The sequence below is a fragment of the Artemia sp. Qi Xiang Cuo genome, chromosome 12, assembly GCF_049724085.1.
Source record: "Artemia sp. Qi Xiang Cuo chromosome 12, ASM4972408v1, whole genome shotgun sequence".
NCBI lineage: Eukaryota > Metazoa > Arthropoda > Branchiopoda > Anostraca > Artemiidae > Artemia > Artemia sp. Qi Xiang Cuo.
The window spans coordinates 49,263,716-49,283,452 of NC_142805.1; the positions used below are offsets into that span (position 1 = coordinate 49,263,716).

General features: G+C 33.7%; 1 protein-coding gene across 5 annotated transcripts in view; it reads left to right on the forward strand.

Moving 5' to 3' along the window:
- The window catches only part of Ypel (Yippee-like), an 87,312-nt gene extending 72,927 nt beyond the window's left edge, over window positions 1–14,385 (forward strand). For all 5 annotated transcript variants that reach the window (XM_089098300.1, XM_089098301.1, XM_089098303.1 and 2 more), the window contains exon 6: window positions 8,076–14,385. In XM_089098300.1, coding sequence (XP_088954426.1) covers window positions 8,076–8,165 — 90 coding nt within the window. In that variant the 3' untranslated portion in view covers window positions 8,166–14,385. The remainder of the gene's footprint in view (window positions 1–8,075) is intronic.
- Window positions 14,386–19,737: the final 5,352 nt, after the last annotated feature.

Consider the following 19,737-nt stretch of genomic DNA (forward strand, 5'->3'; position numbering starts at 1 on the left):
CAATCTCCAAGGGTATACATTTTTAATGCTCAAGAGCAAAAAAAATAGCAGGTGTAGGTGCAAGTGATGTTAATTTAGCGGAAATATACAGGGGGGGGGGGGGTGTAAATGCATTTTTCAAAATCTAGGGGTTAATTTTTTTAAGATTTCAATGAAAATACCCGGAAAAGCCATTTTTCAATGAAATTAGAAAGTTTTTTTTTTCAAAACCTAGGTGGGTCTAACCAATGCCTCCTACCAAGCAACTGGTATATACGAGAAATTGCCTGAAGTGTATTATCAACATAAAACGGTATTTTCAAATTCTTTCAGTCTCTAAAGATTCAAGAACTGATTTGTAATCAACGATTTTTCCATCCAAGGATGGTGTTGACTGCTCTTTTCTAAACTCCTTCCACATCATCACTTAGATATTCAATATTATAAATCCATATGCCGTTTTCAGCTTATTTACGGGGAAACCCAGGCATCAAAGACATCAAACATGATGTCAACATTCTTGGACATCAAAGGATGAATGAATGCATTGTCGCCTTTCTAAACTAGCCCTTGAATATAAACACTAGCCCTTGCCCTCGAACATAAAGGAACAACCGGTGCTGAAAATTAGATTCTGTGGCTGACGAAACAAGTAAAAAACTAGGGAGGAAACAATATCTCCTTTTAGCGGATTAAATCTTACGATATTGATTTTGCTTTTGTTGATGTGTAAACTCTTCGTACTACATTCTTCTTTGAGTTCTGCTGAATCATCAGGGCTGCATTCTGTCATAGCTTGGGTTTTATCAACTGAGAACCATAGGGTTCAAGTCAGTGATTGAACATATTTCGTCGAATGGGTAGTTACTACCCATCCACTGCCCATCATAGTTTGTTTTCAGCAAGTGAACTGGCACTGCTTCTTTTTGGTTTTGGCATGTTGTTCTTTGCTTGCAATAGGATTGAAGAATGATCTGCTGATAGTTGCAATAGCATAAAATAAATTGCAGTGACGACTGACATATACAAAAAAAACACTAAAAAACACGACTAGACTAGGAAAAAAAGAAGAATTATTTGAACATAAAGCAATTTAAACATCACGTAGTATAGTAACTATTGGTTGTTCATTGTTTGTAACTTTCTTTTGAGAATTATACTCAAATTATCTGTTTTCCAATTCTATTTTATTTCACTATTATTGAAGATTTTTTTCAATATATACGGCTCGCTGAAAATATTCTTTGTCGATAAGCCACTAGTTATGGTTAACTCTAAAAATTTAAGAGTTGGTAATAGTCAGCACCATTGTGTAACTTTCCTCATTCCAAGGATTTTCAATTCTTAAATAAATTGTAATAACAGTAATTGTAATAAAATTGTAATAACAGTATGCAAACAGAGCAGAATTTAAAATCCCTCATAAATAGTGCGTTCCCAGAAAACATTGTATTTATAACAAAATTGAAAATATGTGACATAAGTGGAAAAACTTTAACTGAGGTTTTTGGTATCTCCCCAAATTTTGTTGATAAACAGAGGCTTTAAACAAGCAAAACACTTTTCCTAAAAATGAATAGGCCCAAAAACTGTGGATTAGATCTCCAAGGCGAAAGAATCCATCGACACAAACTGCAGTGAAAAGTGAAAGCTTTTTTGTCAAAAATTTGGATTACATTATTTGTTTGGTTTTAGGACATCCATTAAGCAATTATAACCCTGTATTGCGTATTCGTGACTTCAGTAACTCTTCAATATCACCCTTTGTTTGAAATGAAACACCTTGTATTAAGTGTGCTTTTACTATGTTTTGGTTAAGGACAGTCATCTGATCTTCTTTTGCAAAGTCCCAAAGGCTCATTCACAATGAACATTTTCTTTTGGCAATGTATATCTAACACCAACAATTTAGCTAAATGCTGTATCTTAGCTAACATCAGAATCATAAATACTAGTATTATTGGATTTGCCAGTCTAGCTAAGACGGAAAATGTTCACCACACGATTAGATAATCTGTACAATTTGTTTCTATTTAGCTAATCATTAACGATAAAGCTTTCTGATGATTGGTCTTGACTGAATTCCCTAAGAGCTCAGATAAATCGAACTTCGCTATTGGCTCTAGCTAGCTCAGGAATTTAACTAAATCTTATTATAAATAGGAATGCTAAAATATTTAGCTAAAATATCTAAATTAGACGATATTTAGCTGAATATCTAAAATAGCTAAATATCTAAATATCTAAAATATCTAAAGTAGACGATATTTAGCTAAAATATCGTCTCATTGTGAACAGTCCTTCAATGGTCTCAGAGCAATTAGGAGTCATCGAAGGTGTAACATGACTATACTTATGAAGTGGGTGTTGGAGACTCTGGCCCAGGACCCTTCTTTAAGTGCTTCAGTCTTAAGGATCTAAGAGCCCTTGTGCTTGTTAACTGTTCTGTTTAATTTTAACTGTAACGTTAACTGTTCCAAAGTGATCCCTGAAAAACTCACGAGTTAAAAGAAGAGCAGCATGTTTAAACTTATAATGAGGGGACTGATTTCCCAGAGTCCTGCTTTTAGTCACACACAAGGGTAGACCGATTTTTTTTGCTTGATCTTTATTAAGCAAGGTGTAGTAGCCCCCCCCCCCACCACCCGAACTGCTAAAACTACTTTGAAACCTTTATTGTAAAATGGGGTATTTCAGTAATTTGAGACCCTCGCCTTCGAGACTGCATGCGTTGATTTTCTCTGACTTGGTGCTTTTAGCACCTTAGGACACAAATGGCATTAGAAGGGTGGTTGAGTGACCTTCAGCCAGTTTTGTCTCTTAAAAAATTATTTGGCTATATCTGATAATTTGTGATCCGTTTTCCCTCCTTTAACGATTTACAGTAATTCGTTATTTATGAATGGGTCTGGGGAAAAATACCTTGGAGTAGATCGTTCTCTATCGATTCTGCAGTGTTATGGGGATTACGATATAAATACTTCATGATTTTAATTCTCTGTAAAACTTTTCATTTCATATGTCCGGTATAAATGTTTAGTGATGAAGTGGGCTATTGCGCTCCAATATATTTTTCGAGACTGGGAGGTTCTAATGCATCTTCTTGGATAATTTCGTGTTATTTTGATTATTGTTATGATTATATTTTGATTTTATTATTACCATTGTGATTACAAGGCAAACAACGTAATTATCACCTGACAAGGATCTTTAATGTCTAAGTAAATATTTTTTTTATTCTCGTTTTTCTGTGTTTTTCCATTCCGTTTTGATTATTACTTACTTTACTTGTACTTGCAGCAAGACCATGATGCGCTTCTTTGTCTCACCTGGCATTGTAAATTCAGAAGCTACTTTGAGATGTGTTTAACCATAACCTCCCCAGACACATTTTAATTGTTTAACATCCCTCTGTAAATGATCTATATTTATTCTTTATACATACACTTGCAATTATGTATCCTAACTTATAGAGTGGAATGGAAGGGTTCCCCCTCCACTTCACATGTATAGATCGTTGTACCTCTTTTTGCTCATGATTATTCAGAGACAATTTAGGATGCAGTCTTAAACGTTCAACGCTTAAGTTTGGAGATTAAGCGGCAGTATTTCATTGATCTGAAACTCTGGCAGTCTCAAAATTTGTGGTCGATATTTCGGCAAAACTACTGTGGCAACCCAAAGTGGCCAAAAATGTGACTTTTCTATGACGTTGGTCTTTTGAGTTGCATAAAAAAGCACTATTACTCGACATGTCAGTTGCCCTCTTTTGATTTTTTGCCACCGAAATCCGCTCTTATGCAATAAATTCTTAGTGAAAAATAAACTAGCAACCATTTGCAATTATCAATAAGAAATTTAACATTTCTAGAAAGAGGGATTAAACTTCTACGTTTAGGTTATCAGGTACGTTAAAGATGATTTACAATCCTCATCGACCTTTTCCCCAATTTTCTAAAACTTCGCAACTTTTCTCATTAGATGCTAAGCATTCGCAATCAGCATTTTAGATTATTCCAATAAGTATATGGGTTCCTTTAAGGTTAGTTGACTATGGATAAAGACTGTTTCTTACATACCTTGTGTCAATATAGTTCATTTCATGTCTATTTCAACACTGTTGCGTATCCTTTTATGGAACCTAACTTTTGAAAATATGTTTCCACGAAGAACAGAAATAGCCTTTGAATTATGTATTGACAGTTTTGTAACTGCGGAGTTTCCAGGAAATCATTAATTCAAGAGAGACGTCTTGGGATTAGATATGAAAACAATTTTTAGGGCTAGTATTTCCCTGAAATTAACTAGCCAGTATATAGATTTAGATATACACAGGTAATTTATGGAAATATCCAAGGACCTTTGCGGTATAAAAAAATAAGTAAGAAACGACAATATATCATTCTGACAAAGACCAGTGGGGATATATGGCTTTTATAATTTTTCCGAGAAATAAAAGAAATTTCGAAGTATTTAATTTAGACTTTTAACTCGTTAAAACTACACTGCACAGCTGCATAATGCAGCTTCATTTTACTGTATTTTATCTTCAACTAAATCCGGAAGTCTTTGAGCTTAAGGTGCTGAATCATTGCTTGTCTTAAACAGTACCCGTCTCTCCTGCCTTTTATGGAGTGTAATTTACAGGACTCTTAGAGCACAAAAGCCCATTTTCGGTAAAAGTGTCAAATGGTTATTTCCCCTCTTTTTAAGACGACGTATCCTACAAGAGCAAAAAAATCTGGTAAAATATCGTTCAAGTTTTTTATTCCCAAAAGGGAAGGGAAGAGCGGTGTTCCCTAGAAAACTCGTTGCTTCCGACGAAACATCCTAAAAGATGAGTATAAATCTAAGTTTTGACAAATGGCGGTAAATTTGACCCCCGCTGAGTTGATATCCATTCCTTTATTTTACTCAATTTTAACTGGATAGTGAAATATTCTGAAGAGTCCAAATAACCTTTCAACTTAAAATTTCAATCTGCGTATAACTCGATAGTAAATATGTAAAACATTTGTGGAATGATAGAACAATCCATTAATATTTGGATTTAAGAAAAAACACATGTCGATAGTTGGTTACACTCCTCATATTCTGACAATTCACCGTCTTCTAAGCATTCCCATTTTCTTTACAGCTCTTTCCGTAGGCTGAAAAGCTGCTTACAAGTTCACAAAATAATATTTCAGTCATTTAGCCTACTGGACAAGAGTAGTAACCGCCCTGTGCTGAGGTTAACCTAATTATTTTTAACTCCTTTACCAGCCTAAACGAAGCACTGCTCTATACGGCTCCAAATGGTCTAAAACTAAAAACTAAACAGTTTTATAAAAATGACTTGAAATACATTGTGTTTGGATCTCTCGAAAACACATTTTTTTTTTAATAAAAAAAATTGCGTGCTCTAACTTGCTAAGCATCGCGTTTGAATGTATCATTAAATAAAAAAAAACAAACAAGTTTTTTTCAGATGAAAGTAAGGAGCAACATGAAAACGAACAGAAATCATTCCGTATATGAGGGGGGGTCCCCCTTCGTTAATCTTCACCCTTCACGCTACAGACTTAAATATCTTTAAAAATAATTATCTTTCAAATTAAACGGCCCTTGTGCTTGAGCAGTCTTTCTTAAAGAATTGCGACAAAAAGCCAAACTTTAGCATAAAGATTGAGAGCTGAGGAAGGGGCAGCCCCGTCATATACGGGAAATATCTGTTAGTTTGAAGTTTCAATGCTTCTTGCTTTCAGTTGCAAAAACTTATTTTTTTATATAATCTCTGAACATTTACAAATCACGCCAGGAAATCCCCTCTGCTCCCATCGTTTAAAATTTCTCTTGGAAAATTATCTCTGGCAAATTTCCGATATGGGCAAATTGCGTAACTTGCAACCCTTTCCCAGGGGGCAATGGGGAGATCATGTCATGCCAAAAGGCATTATTATTGGACCTTAATGGTTGTTTCAAAATGCTTATCGGATGTCTTTGGGGGAAAAGGTGGTGTGAGATAGGAGCTAGTTGCATCCATGGAAAAACCAAAAAATGAACAAATAAACACTTACTTACCCTTCTTGAACTCTAATTACTTGACCTTTGTTCTGCAAAAAAAAACCACAAAATTTCGTATTTTATATATAGAAGCTTGAAACATCTACTGTAGGATTCTCTGATATGGTGAATCTGATGGTGTAATTTTCATTAAGGTCGCTTGACTTACATGGTGACATGGTGTTTCTCCCTTTTATGAAAATCAGGCAAATTTTCTCAGGCTCGTAGTTTTTGATGAGTGACACTAAGCTTTATTTTTTTTTTTTTTTTTACATATTTGGAATCAGCATAAAAAGCCAATTCTTTTGATGTATCAGTTATTCTGTTTTTTAGAGTTTTGGTTACTATGGCCCGAATCGGTCCTTGCTTACATTCCGTTACTGCCAGATATTTGACAGCTCGCTACCAAGGACTGTTTGAAAAAGCCTTTTCCTTTGTGATAATATGCTGGTTCCTTGTTGTTCTTTTTTTCATTTTCTTATGTACAATAGCAAGGTTTGTCTTCTAATAGTTTGACAGACATGTTTTCTTGGACTGACATTGCAATTTTCATTTTAAAAATGTTTCATTAGTTTTGTTTTTATTGAACTCTAGTGAAGAAAGCTTTAATGTTTTTACTGATCCAGGATCTATAACTTCGGAGTTATTAACTAGATTCGATTTGTATTAGAAAATATCTTTGGATAAAGGTGCTCCCCCTAAGATCTTACCTTTTAAAATCGAATTTGAGTGGTAACTCCAACCTGGTACACACGAGAAATGACTATAAAGTAGTGGGACTGACGCTGTCAAATTTCTATCTTGGATTTATACATATTTTTTTTTCAGTTTTTATACTCAATCGTCAAGGAATATTGCAAATTCCTTGGGGAATTTGCGATATTCTTTGGGGAATATTCCTTATTATTCCTGAGGAATATTGCATATTATTCCTGGGGAATATTACAATATTCCCTGGGGAATTTGCAGAGGGGAGGGGCGTGCCCTTCCCCTCTCCCATACATAATAATACCGTTTGACTATCAATGGGTGACTAAAAACCATTAATTGTTATTCCGTCAGAAATCAAATAAATTTCAGTGAAATACATTTCACCTTTTGTCACCTTTATATAATACCCGTCCTAAAACAACACTGTTCTTCTCTTAAAACTTAATCTTCAGCTTTATCTTCTTAAAACTTTATCTTCAACATCCCTAAGTCTAAAAAGTATCATCATACTAAATAAATTGCTTCCTATGGAAACCAGGCTAATGCCTCTATAATTGCCACACTCATTCTTATCACCTTTCTTATACAGGGGCTTAATTAAAGTTTCCCTAAAATCGCCATATACCTCCCTCTTTTCAAAAATCATATTCATAATCTTTAGTAACTTGTCTCTAACCTCACAACCACCATATTAAAAAAAAACTCATTTAAAATACTATCCTTACCTGGGACCTTATTATTTCTAATCCTTTTATTTCTAATCTAATCTAATCCTATTATTTCTAATCCTTTATTTCTAATCTCACTAATTCTTCTCCGCAAAATAAACTTTCCTTCACATCCAAAGTGTCACATACTGTTTCATTCTGTTTTGTATCTGTTTTTTTTTAACTCTATCAAGGTTTAGATTAGAACATTCTCAAAATGTTCTGCCGTCTCTTTAACTATTTCCTTGTTGCCAATTGTGGCCTCCTTCCTATCTTTAATTAAATAAAAAAAAAGTTTTTTTAATTGAGAATAAGGAGCGACATTAAAACTTAAAACGAACTAAAATTATTCCGTGTATGAAAGGGGTTATCCCCTCCTCAATGCCCCGCTCCTTACGCTAAAGTTTTTATTATTTTAAAAAGTAGAGTTGTGACAAAGAGTCAAACTTTAGCGTAAAGAGCGGGGCGTTAAGGAGGGGACTGCCCCTTTCATATACGGGATAATTTCCGCATATCTTCATTGTCTTTCATGTGTTGCCACACATGATAGTTCTTTTTCTTTGCCTCTATTTATTCTTCTTTTTTTTACAGTTTTTCTACTCTATTTTGTTACATTTTATCACTTTTTTATAGGAACATGCCTTCGAGTCGAGCCAGAAATATAAGGAGGGCAAATATATAATCGAACTGGCTCATATGATCAAGGACAATGGATGGGACTAAATATTCCCTTGTGAGTTTCCTATTTCGTGAAAAGCAACAGTATTATTACCTCAAATCTGGTGTATGCCAAAAAAGTGTTCATAAAAAAATTAATGAAACCTTAAAGAAAAGGACTGTGATAATTTTCCTGCTTTTCAGCAGTTCGGACATTGTTTTTTTTTTTTTTTTTTCATGTGCAAATGTTCGGTGGACTCGTTTATTGTCGTCGTTTTTTTCTTTTTGGGATGATAGTGTACTTAACGATTATTTTTTCGTATTGTTTTCGCTCTCTTCTATTTTGTATATTTTTGTATCTAGTCGAGTCGGATATTTGTGCGGTTTGTTTGAATCAGCGATCTTATTTTCGTATTTATACTTCGCCATTGCTCTTGTTTTAAAGAGTTTGTATTTCCCTCTTCATTAATGACTAAGACTTTTGTTAAAAAAGACCTTTGTTAGAAATTTCTTTTTTGGAAAAACTCTTTGTAGTCCTCTTATTTGGAAAGTCTATTGTCGATATTTGCCAAGTAAATTTAACATAAGCAACTTTATTCTTATATTCACCCTCCTCTTTTATTGAACCTCTTTTACCGTAATGTATCTCCTTTTCTGAAAGGTAGATTGAACCTCTTTTACCGTAATGTATCCCTTTTCAGACAGGTGGATTTTTGTTCCTCAAGCGACATTCTCCTGCATCTTAATTTACGATATAAACTACAAGACCTAAAATGTTTGTCTGAATTTCAGCCAATCAGTGGCAAAACAAACTTTTAACGCATGCTGACAATTCTCTGCTTTGCGCAGGTATTTATCTCCTGATTCAATGCCTTCGGCCGGGAATGTAATGCGTGTTTGGGGACAAATTATCCGGCGCTTCCCGTGTTTCCCCCCCCCCCCCAGCTTTTTCGAGGTACCCATTTAAAGGTGGGTCGACTCTGGGTGATCTTACAGAGTCACAACTTTGATCCCCGTTCCATACCAAATTACCAGCAACACTAGGACTCGAACCCCTGACCTCAGTATTTCAAGTCTGGAGCACACCACTCGGCTAGAACGGCTGATAAAAGTTATTCTTTTATAAATTGACTCCTAACTACACATGTAGAGAACGCGGAATTAATGACACAAGATGTGTTGACGCCATAAAGACCTGACGGCTATCAACTCGAAAAGAGAATATTCTGTGAATCAACAAAGTATTTATTTTCAAATAATGCTGAAATTATTAGTATGAAAACCTTATATTGTTGCTCAGTTGGGGCCACAGTTAAAAGGTATAATTCTCTGGGGTAATGTTGGACGGGTGTGTCTTGCACAAAGTGTGTTTTGCATTTTGTAAACAGTGATTCCTCCCTGTAAAGCCATGATCTATGGTCCGGTGCCGAGGGTGAAGAAAAAGTGATATGCTGCTCAATGGCAAGCGGTCACAAAAAATATATTCAAGCTAACTTTTGTATAACCCTTTTATTCTTTCCCTTTTTCCTTTTAATTGAGGTTTTAGACATTAACAGAAGAATTAGTTCTTCGGTGTTTTAAGGATTGGGAATGGGTTTAAGGTTTTTTTTTGCTTTTTTCTAAGAATCTTAGCAGAAATATGCACTGGTTAGAACTCGTCGTGCTAGTCGGGTATAAATCTGTTTCGATCCACAAGTGGGGCTGCATAGCACTGGTTGTACAGAAACCATCAGGTGGTGGGTGGCAAATACATAATCCCGACTTTCAATTCTTTAAACCAGTCTTACTGAGTACTGATATGTGATATTGTGACTTGTGTTAACCTGAATGAAAGCTAACTTTGAAATCTCTTAATTGTAAGTGTTTTCACTCTTTCGGTTTATCTGTATTTTATTTCTCATGAAATGATTCGTCATGTTTTTTTCTGGAATTTTTCAGAGATATCTGAGAAAAATAAGGAGATTTTCCCTGGATATTATATGTTTTTCTATTACTTTTCTAGTTGGAAGAATAACTCCTGTCAGCAAATTATTATGAATGGTAGTATTTAAATTGGACGAAAGTTGGTACAGTGCCAACTTTTTTGCGATTCATGTCCACTGAAGTTTGAACGTATCTTATTTGATTATTTGTAACTTAGTATATAAAAAATTTCGAATTAATTATCTTTCCTCCCAAAGTGTTGTGACCTCGGCAATGGTAAAACATTAATTGAACCCTGTTGACGATCGAAATAAGAAAAGATGATTATAGCCTTTACCAAGATTTTAAAAACCTAAGCGAAGATCGTAATGAAAATAGAGGGAGCGTTGCCATGAATCGTGGGTTCATGTTAATTGACTAATAAGAATAAAATTAAGAGTTGAGTTTTGAATTGAATACTCAACAATCACTTCGATAGTTGCTAGTTTTCCAATAGCCTAGTATATCCTGCACTTGTTAATTTACCATTAAATTATTTAACCATTTGTAAAAGTAACCTATGTCCTATTTTATGCAAAACTTTCTCCTATAACTATTATATTACCTGTTTTATCCATTTATGGTATGAAAATTTTTCGTCGTATGGAATGTTTGAGCGTTCCCATTCGACAGATTCTTAATTTGTGGTCAGCAGATTTAGAAGACTACCACATCTGGCAACTTGGGACCAGAGAGAGCTCTGATGCTACCAATGATTCTCGTGCATAACTAATTATTTAATAAGTTAATAATTTGATAGTAATTTAAGATTCTACAATCTTAAAGGGATCAAATTATATATAAAAAGCTTATAGGCTGTTTTCAGATTGAGGAAACTTCCAGGCACATGCTATGGGAAGGCTGCCCCTGGTTGTAAAGTTTTGCTAACTTTCTATAATTTTATATATTGTTCATGGAAGAGGCGTTTTTTCGAATTTATACCTCTCCCGAAATACTACGGAGGCTATATGTTTGGTCTTATCAGTTGGCTGAAACATGTTAATGACTGTAGGTAATAGACATATTACTAACGTTCTGAGATTTTTCTATGATGTCCAATTTCCTCGTTCATTAAAATTTGTGGTACAAAAAGGGGTTTTTCTTTTGTATGAAATGTCTTTAAATAATGATAAAATAAAATGTAGGAAAATCTATTCAAAAAGTATTATGGCCTTAACTATTATCGTATGTTGTCTAATTAATAGATTTTTGAATAGAATAGTTTACTTTGCCTGGCGTGTCAAAAGATGCATTGTGTTTTGTTTAATTATGAGGAATTTTAGGAGCCAAAATATTTGCGCCTGATGGTTTGATTAGGCTACTCACTGGGTGGTTAAGAGTTAGATTTTCCTTTTTTTTAGAATAACTATTTTCGAGTTTTACTTGTTTGTTTTTTATGATTTCAAGCGATATCTGCATAAGGTATTGTGACAAAACGAAGGAAAGGCCCATTCTCTGGATAATTTATACAAATATATTTTGTCTATGTCAAGCAAAATTTTTCTTTTCTTCTTCTTGTAGTTTTCCTTTTTTCATATCGAAGCTAAGATCCGACAAAGGAAATACATTTCTCGCAGGAATTGACACTTCCAGATCAGTTCCACCATATCTCATTTGTAACTACCATCACTCCTTCTTATACAACTAATCAATTCAGCAACCAAAGATACATTTCACATTCTGAACATAAAGATCGATCATCCTTTGAAGAATGAAAATATAAACCTCTAAATTGAATGTTTTCTCATTATCCGCCGTAAATTTCGATATTGTATCCTAATTATTTGAAAATATCATTAATGATGACAAAATAATTTGAGAGAGGAGAGGGGATGGGGTAATCAGAATTAATCTGCTTCTTCTGCCAGTTCTGTTTAATATCAATGGTGACTGCCGTGTGGGTGGGGGAACAGGCCTACGTTCCTCAAAATCGTAACTTTTCTAAAATTTCTTGACACTTCTTTGACGCTCATTATATTCTATGTATATTTTACTGTGATAAATTACATATATTGTACACATCGCTCCCCCCCCCCCTAAAAAAATCTTTTGTACATTCAAAAATGGAACTTTATTTAGAGAAGAACGAATTTTATAACATTTAGTTCCGGTAAAGTTAAAACTGAATTCTTAATATTTTGAAGTTTTTCATTATGGCAGCGAAGCCGATGGGGGAGGGGGGGGGCTATTCAGCTAGTAACGTTGTTTTTGGCTATTCTCAGTAGCTAATTCCACATAATCTCAATTTAGAAACAATATTGGATTATTTCTCTTGCGTAAAGGAAGTTTCTTTTAGAGGTTTTGTTCGTTGTAAACATTCCTTTTGTTCTTTTTCTCATCCATAATGTTGTTATAATTTCATCTATAAAATATCATCTCGAAATCTGTTTGTAAAATAGTTAGTTAACAATGCAGTCTCCATGAGCTGATAAAGAATAGAAGAAATAGTGATTGCATAAACAGAAATTACGTCAAGACTTTGCCTGGTTTTATTTAAATTTTTACTCGGCCAAAATCAATATACTTTATGTACATTTTACTTTACACATACATGTATAAGGTTGACGGTAGGGAAATTTTTCTCTCCTTTAATTATTTTTATCAATATATAAGGCCTTATATCCCCTTCCCCGGGAAAATATTTGAGGTATAAGGATTCACCTTTTTGGTTTTGACCCCTCAGCGCCCTCTTTTGGAAAGATCCTTCGAAAGATTTCTTATTGCTGTAATTCCAATGGTATGACATTTTATACCAAACTAAGAAGTATAATGTTAAATGAGGCATGTTTTTACCGCTTAGATATGGAAGTATTAACGCTAGAATCGTTTTGTTGCGTATAGGAAGATTCATTTTACGAAACTGAAATCGATGCATGTTGCAGTCATTTTGAGTTGAATAAAATTAACTATATTTGATTTACTATGCAGTAGCTGCGATCAAGAACACATCAAGGGCTTTTTTTCGGGGGAGGGGAGAACATTTTTTTTAACCTATCATAAATTTGCTTATATTCATTTTGTTACGTTTTAACGAGTCGGACAAACATTTCTGGGGGGGGGGGTCAACCCCTATGTATTGGTTTTCCTGTATCTTAAAGTAGTTTCCAAGATCCTTGGAAGTTTCCACTTTTGTCCATAATGTCTTGTATCCCCTTTTCGCACTCGTAGAAATAGTGAGCTTTTGGTCCTATTGTTTTTAATAAAACTTTATGGCGAAAAGCCTATTAATAACAGGAAAAAGAACCAAAACGCAATTAGTTTTCTCGCTGAAATTAATGTCTTGCAATACTGTCATTTGAATTACATCAGTTGGTATGCCATCACAGATTAATGAACATAAATATGCAGTTTAATAATGTTTGTTTTAATCTTTCAAAAAAAAATTGACTTTTAAAGTATCTAATTGTTCGGTTTCTTTTCCAAAAGATAGCAAGTAGGTGAAATTAATAAGAAATGATAAAAGTCAATCAAAGCTGAGCCTGTATCCTATATAGCTAAATAAAAATCGCTCCTTTGTTCCGTACTATTTATAAAAGTCACATTAATTAAGGGCAAGGCGTGCAAGTTAATTAAGAGCTTCATAGTTTCTTAAGCCTGGAGGATATCTCTAGAAGCTGCAGTCAATGAAAAAAATTTCAAAAGAAGAACTAATAACTGTCGCTATTCTATTCAACTATCCATGATAATGTTTATAAGTCTTTTTTTATTGCTTTTATCTTAAAAAAATAACAAAGTGAAGCATGATCATTCTATGGTTTGTACATGAACCACCAGAATTTTGAAGTAGGACTTCTGTTACTTTTTGTTTTAATGTACTTGTGAAATAGTAGGTTTATGTTAAATTTATTATCAGTATCGGTAAATCAATTGATTTTTCTTCTTTTGATTTAATTGGTGTGAAATTTTGACTGCTTTCCCATTTTAGCTTTGATTTATTTTGAGTAACTTGACTGTTCGAAAAGCCTAAATTTAGGTTGATGTTCAAAAGTTTTAATCTTGAACTGTAGTAAAGAAACATAGACATAAGTAAATGGCCTATTGCAAGCAACCTCAGTGTATTGAAAGGGGTATCTAATGACAGTCTGAAAGAAAGCAGAGAATAGTAAGAAAAATAAGTCAACTGATGCTTGTTTAAGGCAGGGGGCATCATACGCACGTCACTCCATTTTGAGCTTGTTGCGGTTTATGTCTAGTGTAGACCAAAAAAGGTAACATTAAAGTGGGAACTGACGCTATTGTCGAAGAAAAAACCGCCAATGCAGTCTAGAATTTGGTGTTTCTTGTCTTTTTCGAACTTCAGAATCGTGTTTTTTTGGTTTTTTTTTAGAAACGGAGACCAGACACATTAATAAACTAATATTACGAATTACCTCAATTTTGCTTTAGTACTCCAGTAAAAAAAGCCAAGCAACAACAAATGCTAGATGGTGTTTGTGATTCTTTTTTTTCATCTAGTGCTTGTTACCACTTACAAGGGGCACGTAACTATGGTGTAGACATCTATCCCCTTCCTGTTTTCCAGCTCTTTTTTTTCAAAAGACCATGAATGTATATGTGCTTTTATTTGATTACAGGGAAAAATTTGCTTCTATCTACATTCTGCATAATGAATAGATGGCGGTCGAAAACCGTTTAAAAGCTCTTGGTTAATTCCGAGAGAAAATTTTCTTCTATTGCCAGACTTTAGCATTAAAAATTAAATTAGAGGGGAGGTTAATGTTTACTATTTAAATCCAAAAGGGGGAAATTCAAATCTCTGGTTGTAAATTTACATAAAGAGTAGAAAAACGGAATATTGTGTTTTGTGCTGTGCTTTGGGACTATCGCAAAAGCCTGGTCTTGATTGACATCATTCACCTTGCCAGCAGCATTTTTGTAGGTGAATCAATTTTGGACAGCCGGCTATGATTGGACAGCCTTTGAAAATTTTGAAGTCTATGATTGGCTGTCCAGTCAAAGCCGACCTGCTACTGGCAGGGTGAATGATGTCAATCCAGAAAAGGCTCAACAGTTTGCTGCGAGTTCGTGGAATTTTTTGTTTCATATTTTTGAAAGTTTGAGATAGGGTGCCACGATTTTGATATCAAAAGCTGTAGTTTCAAGTAATTCTGTACATGAAAAAAGGACATGTGTTGCAATTCGAAAAAAAAAATGTTACTTTGTCGGCAAGCCTTTTTTGATGTTGTATCACATCGACGGAATTTCTGTGGCGTTATCAAATTAGTATAATTGTATTTTTATTTAAATTAGAACCTCAAAATTTGTATTTTGTTAGAATGAGATTTCATGCCCATTTTGATGTTTGCTTTGTAGTCGTTTGCTATGAATGTTTGTGAGTTTGAGTGCTCTTAAGTGAAGAATCGTGGTTAATGACAATCGGATATTATGTTGTTTTTTACATGTCGTTCATTTCGTACTAATTCAAGTTATAGATTTTTTTATGTATGAACATTTTACAAATAAAAATGCAATTATTTGAAATGTAGAAGAAACTGCTTTGTTGTCACTGTACTTTTTTTTCTGATAAAAATTCAAAAAAGAAAGGTCACAGTTACAAATCTTCAGCTTTTATTTTAAAAGCTGTTCTTATAAAGTAAAATATTTGTTTTTGTTTCAAAAAATTAAAATTTTGTTTTTCATTGCAAAGTTAGGGTTCATGCTACGGAACGTGAGTAAACTGAATGAAAGGTCTGTGGCCGAACTGACCAGCTACGAGAAAACTCAGAAAATAAGAAAAATAACTAGAAATGAGGTATTCAGGTAAGTTGAAAAAAACAAACAAAAAAAAACACCGCGAGTGTTTTAGCGTTTATAAACAATGAGGCGTCATTAGCAAGCGAGGCTGAAGTCAATAGACAATGGAAAACACAAAACATGGCGGATTATGAAACAAACTAAAATTTAAAAAAAGCCGAATGAATATAAGGAATTAACACACAAAAGTGAATGAAGATTAAGAAGAGTATTTTTTTTTTCAAATGGAATTGATTTGGAAAATCAAAATTTTCGATTCAAATGTACAGTTGAGTAACTCCTGTTCAATCCAGAACTAAGTTCAAGAATCAGTTTAACAAACAAAATCTATTTATTTGTTCAGGTGTGAAAATTTATAGTTGAATCATTACATTCTAGACTGGAACAGGCGTAATTTGACGCTATGTTTGGATTTTTTTTTTTTTTTATCTTAGTTCTGCTTTTACTTTCAAATTTCTTATAGTTGTTCAGTGTGTTTTTTTTTCTTTTTTTGTTTATTTTTTTATACATATAGCGCGTTATTTTGAAATTTCACTTTTTGTTTGCTTGTACTGAGGACAGTTTGTTGTTCATATAGGCATAATATTCGCAATATATTTTTGCTTTTTTTAGTTCACTGGTAAAAGACCCATATTTTGTCCCAGTCGAGTTGTCCTAGTATCCCTTGGCCAAGAGCCCTAATTTTTTCTTATTTTCTGCATTGTGGTATGCATACTGGCTCAGAATTTTTAATTTATTACTAGCAAATCTTACGTCAGTTTAAGGGTGGTACAAAAAGCGAAACATTGACTTTAATTAATGCACAGCCTTTGGCACTTTAAACAAAAATGGCAGAGGTTCTTTAACTGAAATGCTTATGCTCCGTTTTTCAAGTGAATGGTCATTGATCTAGTTTTTGTTATATAATTGAATATATAACACTTAACTTAAAATTATTGGACGTTAGCTCATACAGTGGTCTCTCATTGGCCTAGAAGGTCTAATAGACTTGGGAATGTAAATTTTAATCTGATTGGTGGAATTTTGTTTGAGCTTACCAATCACAGGCCATACCACATTTAAATTTTAAGTAGTTGGCATTACAGAATAGCAATGTGAAACACCTATGTAGCTTTGGAATGTGTTGTTATTCTAGTGACGGCCTAGAGGGACTATAACACTATAGTCTTTAGCGCCCTGTGTTTTTCCTGCAAAAGGTGTAAGGACATACGTTGTTTTACAAAATACAAAAAGGCCGGGTTTCTAGTGTAGATTTTCTATTTTCCTCATATCAGGTATGATATTAGAATACATCTAATCTCAATATTAGATTTTGGTCATAGTAAAAAGAAAAGAAAAAAGAAGAGAAACTTCAGAGAAAGGTGAATATATAGACATTGTTTAGCTCAAGAAATAAGGAAGGGCGAGATTATAAATATTACATTCTATGAAGCCAAGGAATGTTTCTAATCAATACTGTAGTCTAAACGTTTGAAATATTCAAAAGAAAATAAAATACCTTAGAAAAAAAGCAGTCAATCATTTACGGCTGTTTTTTCGTGTTGTGAAAAATTTTCCAAGTTTTGATTTAGTTTTTTTTTATCACGGATGTATATGGAGGATAATTGTTTAAAAAAATGTATTTCCTCGAAGACAGTCAAAGAAGGTCCAATGGAAAAAATATAAGATTTTGAAAATTCGTGTGCATTTAATCTGTGCCAAAATCTGACTTTTATTGATTCTCCGATGAGCTATATTAACAAGGCCACTCCCAAAGGTTCTAAGTTTGACGTGGACAATTTCAAATCTCATTGTGGATCTTAAAAAAATTCTTAATTAACGTCGGCGCTATATGGTGGTCTAAAGGCTAATGACGCTCTATAAATTGTCTTCTATTTCTCATGGGCTGTCCGAGCATACTCGCTTGGTAAGCTTCACTAAATGACACAAAAAAGAGACTGTTAGACACTATTTCTTTTGTAATCTAGTACCTTCAGATAAAACCCATCTTCATTGGTGAATAACGGTAATATAATCCTTCTGTTTGGCAATAGAATGAATAAGGTTCATAGCGCTAATCGTGTTCAAAGATAAAGCATCGTTGCATGTCTTAATATTTGAACAATACCCGGTTAGAGGTTCGGAATTGTTATTGGTTTGGAATAAGAGGAAGGCGTGGCTTCTTATAATCTACTAATAAGGAGATTAATAAAGTAGAGCAAGGCATGGTCTATTATAATCGTCTTATGCGTGAATAATCGTCTTATGCGTGAATTAAGACAAGATGAAGTCTGATACCCAGAATTTGTATAAGCTTCCAGGGGTGTAGAATCATTATAACCATTATTACACTAAGTAAGATTAAGAAAGATGACCCTCTTGTTACCCACTTATGTTACCCGATAATAAAAAAGAAAAACAGTGAAGTACAATTTAGAAGAAAAAGGAAACTATAGGAACTAAGGGACCAAGAAAAGGACAAATAGTTTTCAAATCTATCAAATTTTTTTATTATTAAGCCATAGTCACTTTCTATCTTATTACGTACAATCTTTGTCAATAGACTATATTAAAATAAAGTATTATGTATAAAAGAAGCGCTTCTAATTTCTCTGAATAAAGAAAGTAAATTTGTCTAGACGAGTTGCCAATTCTGATTAATAGAACTGAATAACGTGTGTTTTTTTGCTGCTTTTTGCATATATGTTTCGAACGTTTGCGGAATCTACGTTGTTATTTTATGAGTGTTTTTTTATCTAGTGTTGACATATATTTGTGTTTAAGTGTCGAGCATATTTAATCTATTTCTATGGTGATTATCAGGTCACAATAAAAACACACTTCGTATAAACTGTTGTTGCCCTTTTTTCGTCTGATATTACCATGTGACGCCAGATTCAGCTAATTTCTATCAATTTGGTTTGTAAAATTTCAAATTAATTACCAACTTTTTTTTTTCAAAAATCCGTCTGGCAAAAATATCGTTTCGTAATTATATAGCTTTGATCTGTAAGTTTTGAAATAAATTCCCCCATTGGCAGGTATTGGTGAAATCTGGCATCAATATATTAGGTTAATTTAGATATTTACTCACAAAAAAATAGTTTGGTAAAATACAGAAGCATATGTCGTTCGAGAAGAGAGTTTAGGTTTTTATACTTCTCTCCCAGAATTTTATTTAAGCTGTATAATTTAAAGCTAAAGTACCGTAAAGGGGACATGTCCCTCAAATTATTTTGTCAGATTCAAAAAGTGGGAATCTATTAAAATGACCACTGTAAAACTATAAATGATTACTGTTTCAACAGATTCAGACTTTCAAGAAGAGTCATCCACAACTTTTTTTTTACTCATTCTGCTTTCCCACATTTGTGGTTGCTTGCGATGATGTTTCCTCTCTCGATTTTGTCACCCCGTTAAGCCCTCGCTCCTCTAACGCCAAATTTTCAACGGAAAGGCAGGTATGTTGCAATTTGTTTAAGCTCAAATCATTATTGTCGAAAATAGGGCAAAAAAATGCCCTCTAGATTTTGAAAATGCATCAATGGTATTTCCATTGAAAAAAATACCTTCATTGAAAAGAAAAAAACAACAAAGTTCCTCCCCCTACATTTTGTGAATTGGCGCCCCTTTGAGGGTTTTCAAATATTTTAATGTCAATAAAAGAATATACAAAAATTATAAATTCTGCACCGGTGGATCACGTAGAGTCCGTTGATTTTGAATTAAAATCAAGTAGTTGCTGGCATGTATCAGGCCATAACTAAATGTAGAGATAGTCCGAGCCAAGACAGATAGTCCGAGTGAGTGAGTGAGAGGCAAATCTGGGATAATCCCTTTTTAGGATTGTATAAAAATGATGGCTTTTACTCTTACTACTAAGTAGAATAAATAATTTATTCAAAATTTTAACTTCAAAGTTTACTCAAAAATAGAACCATTA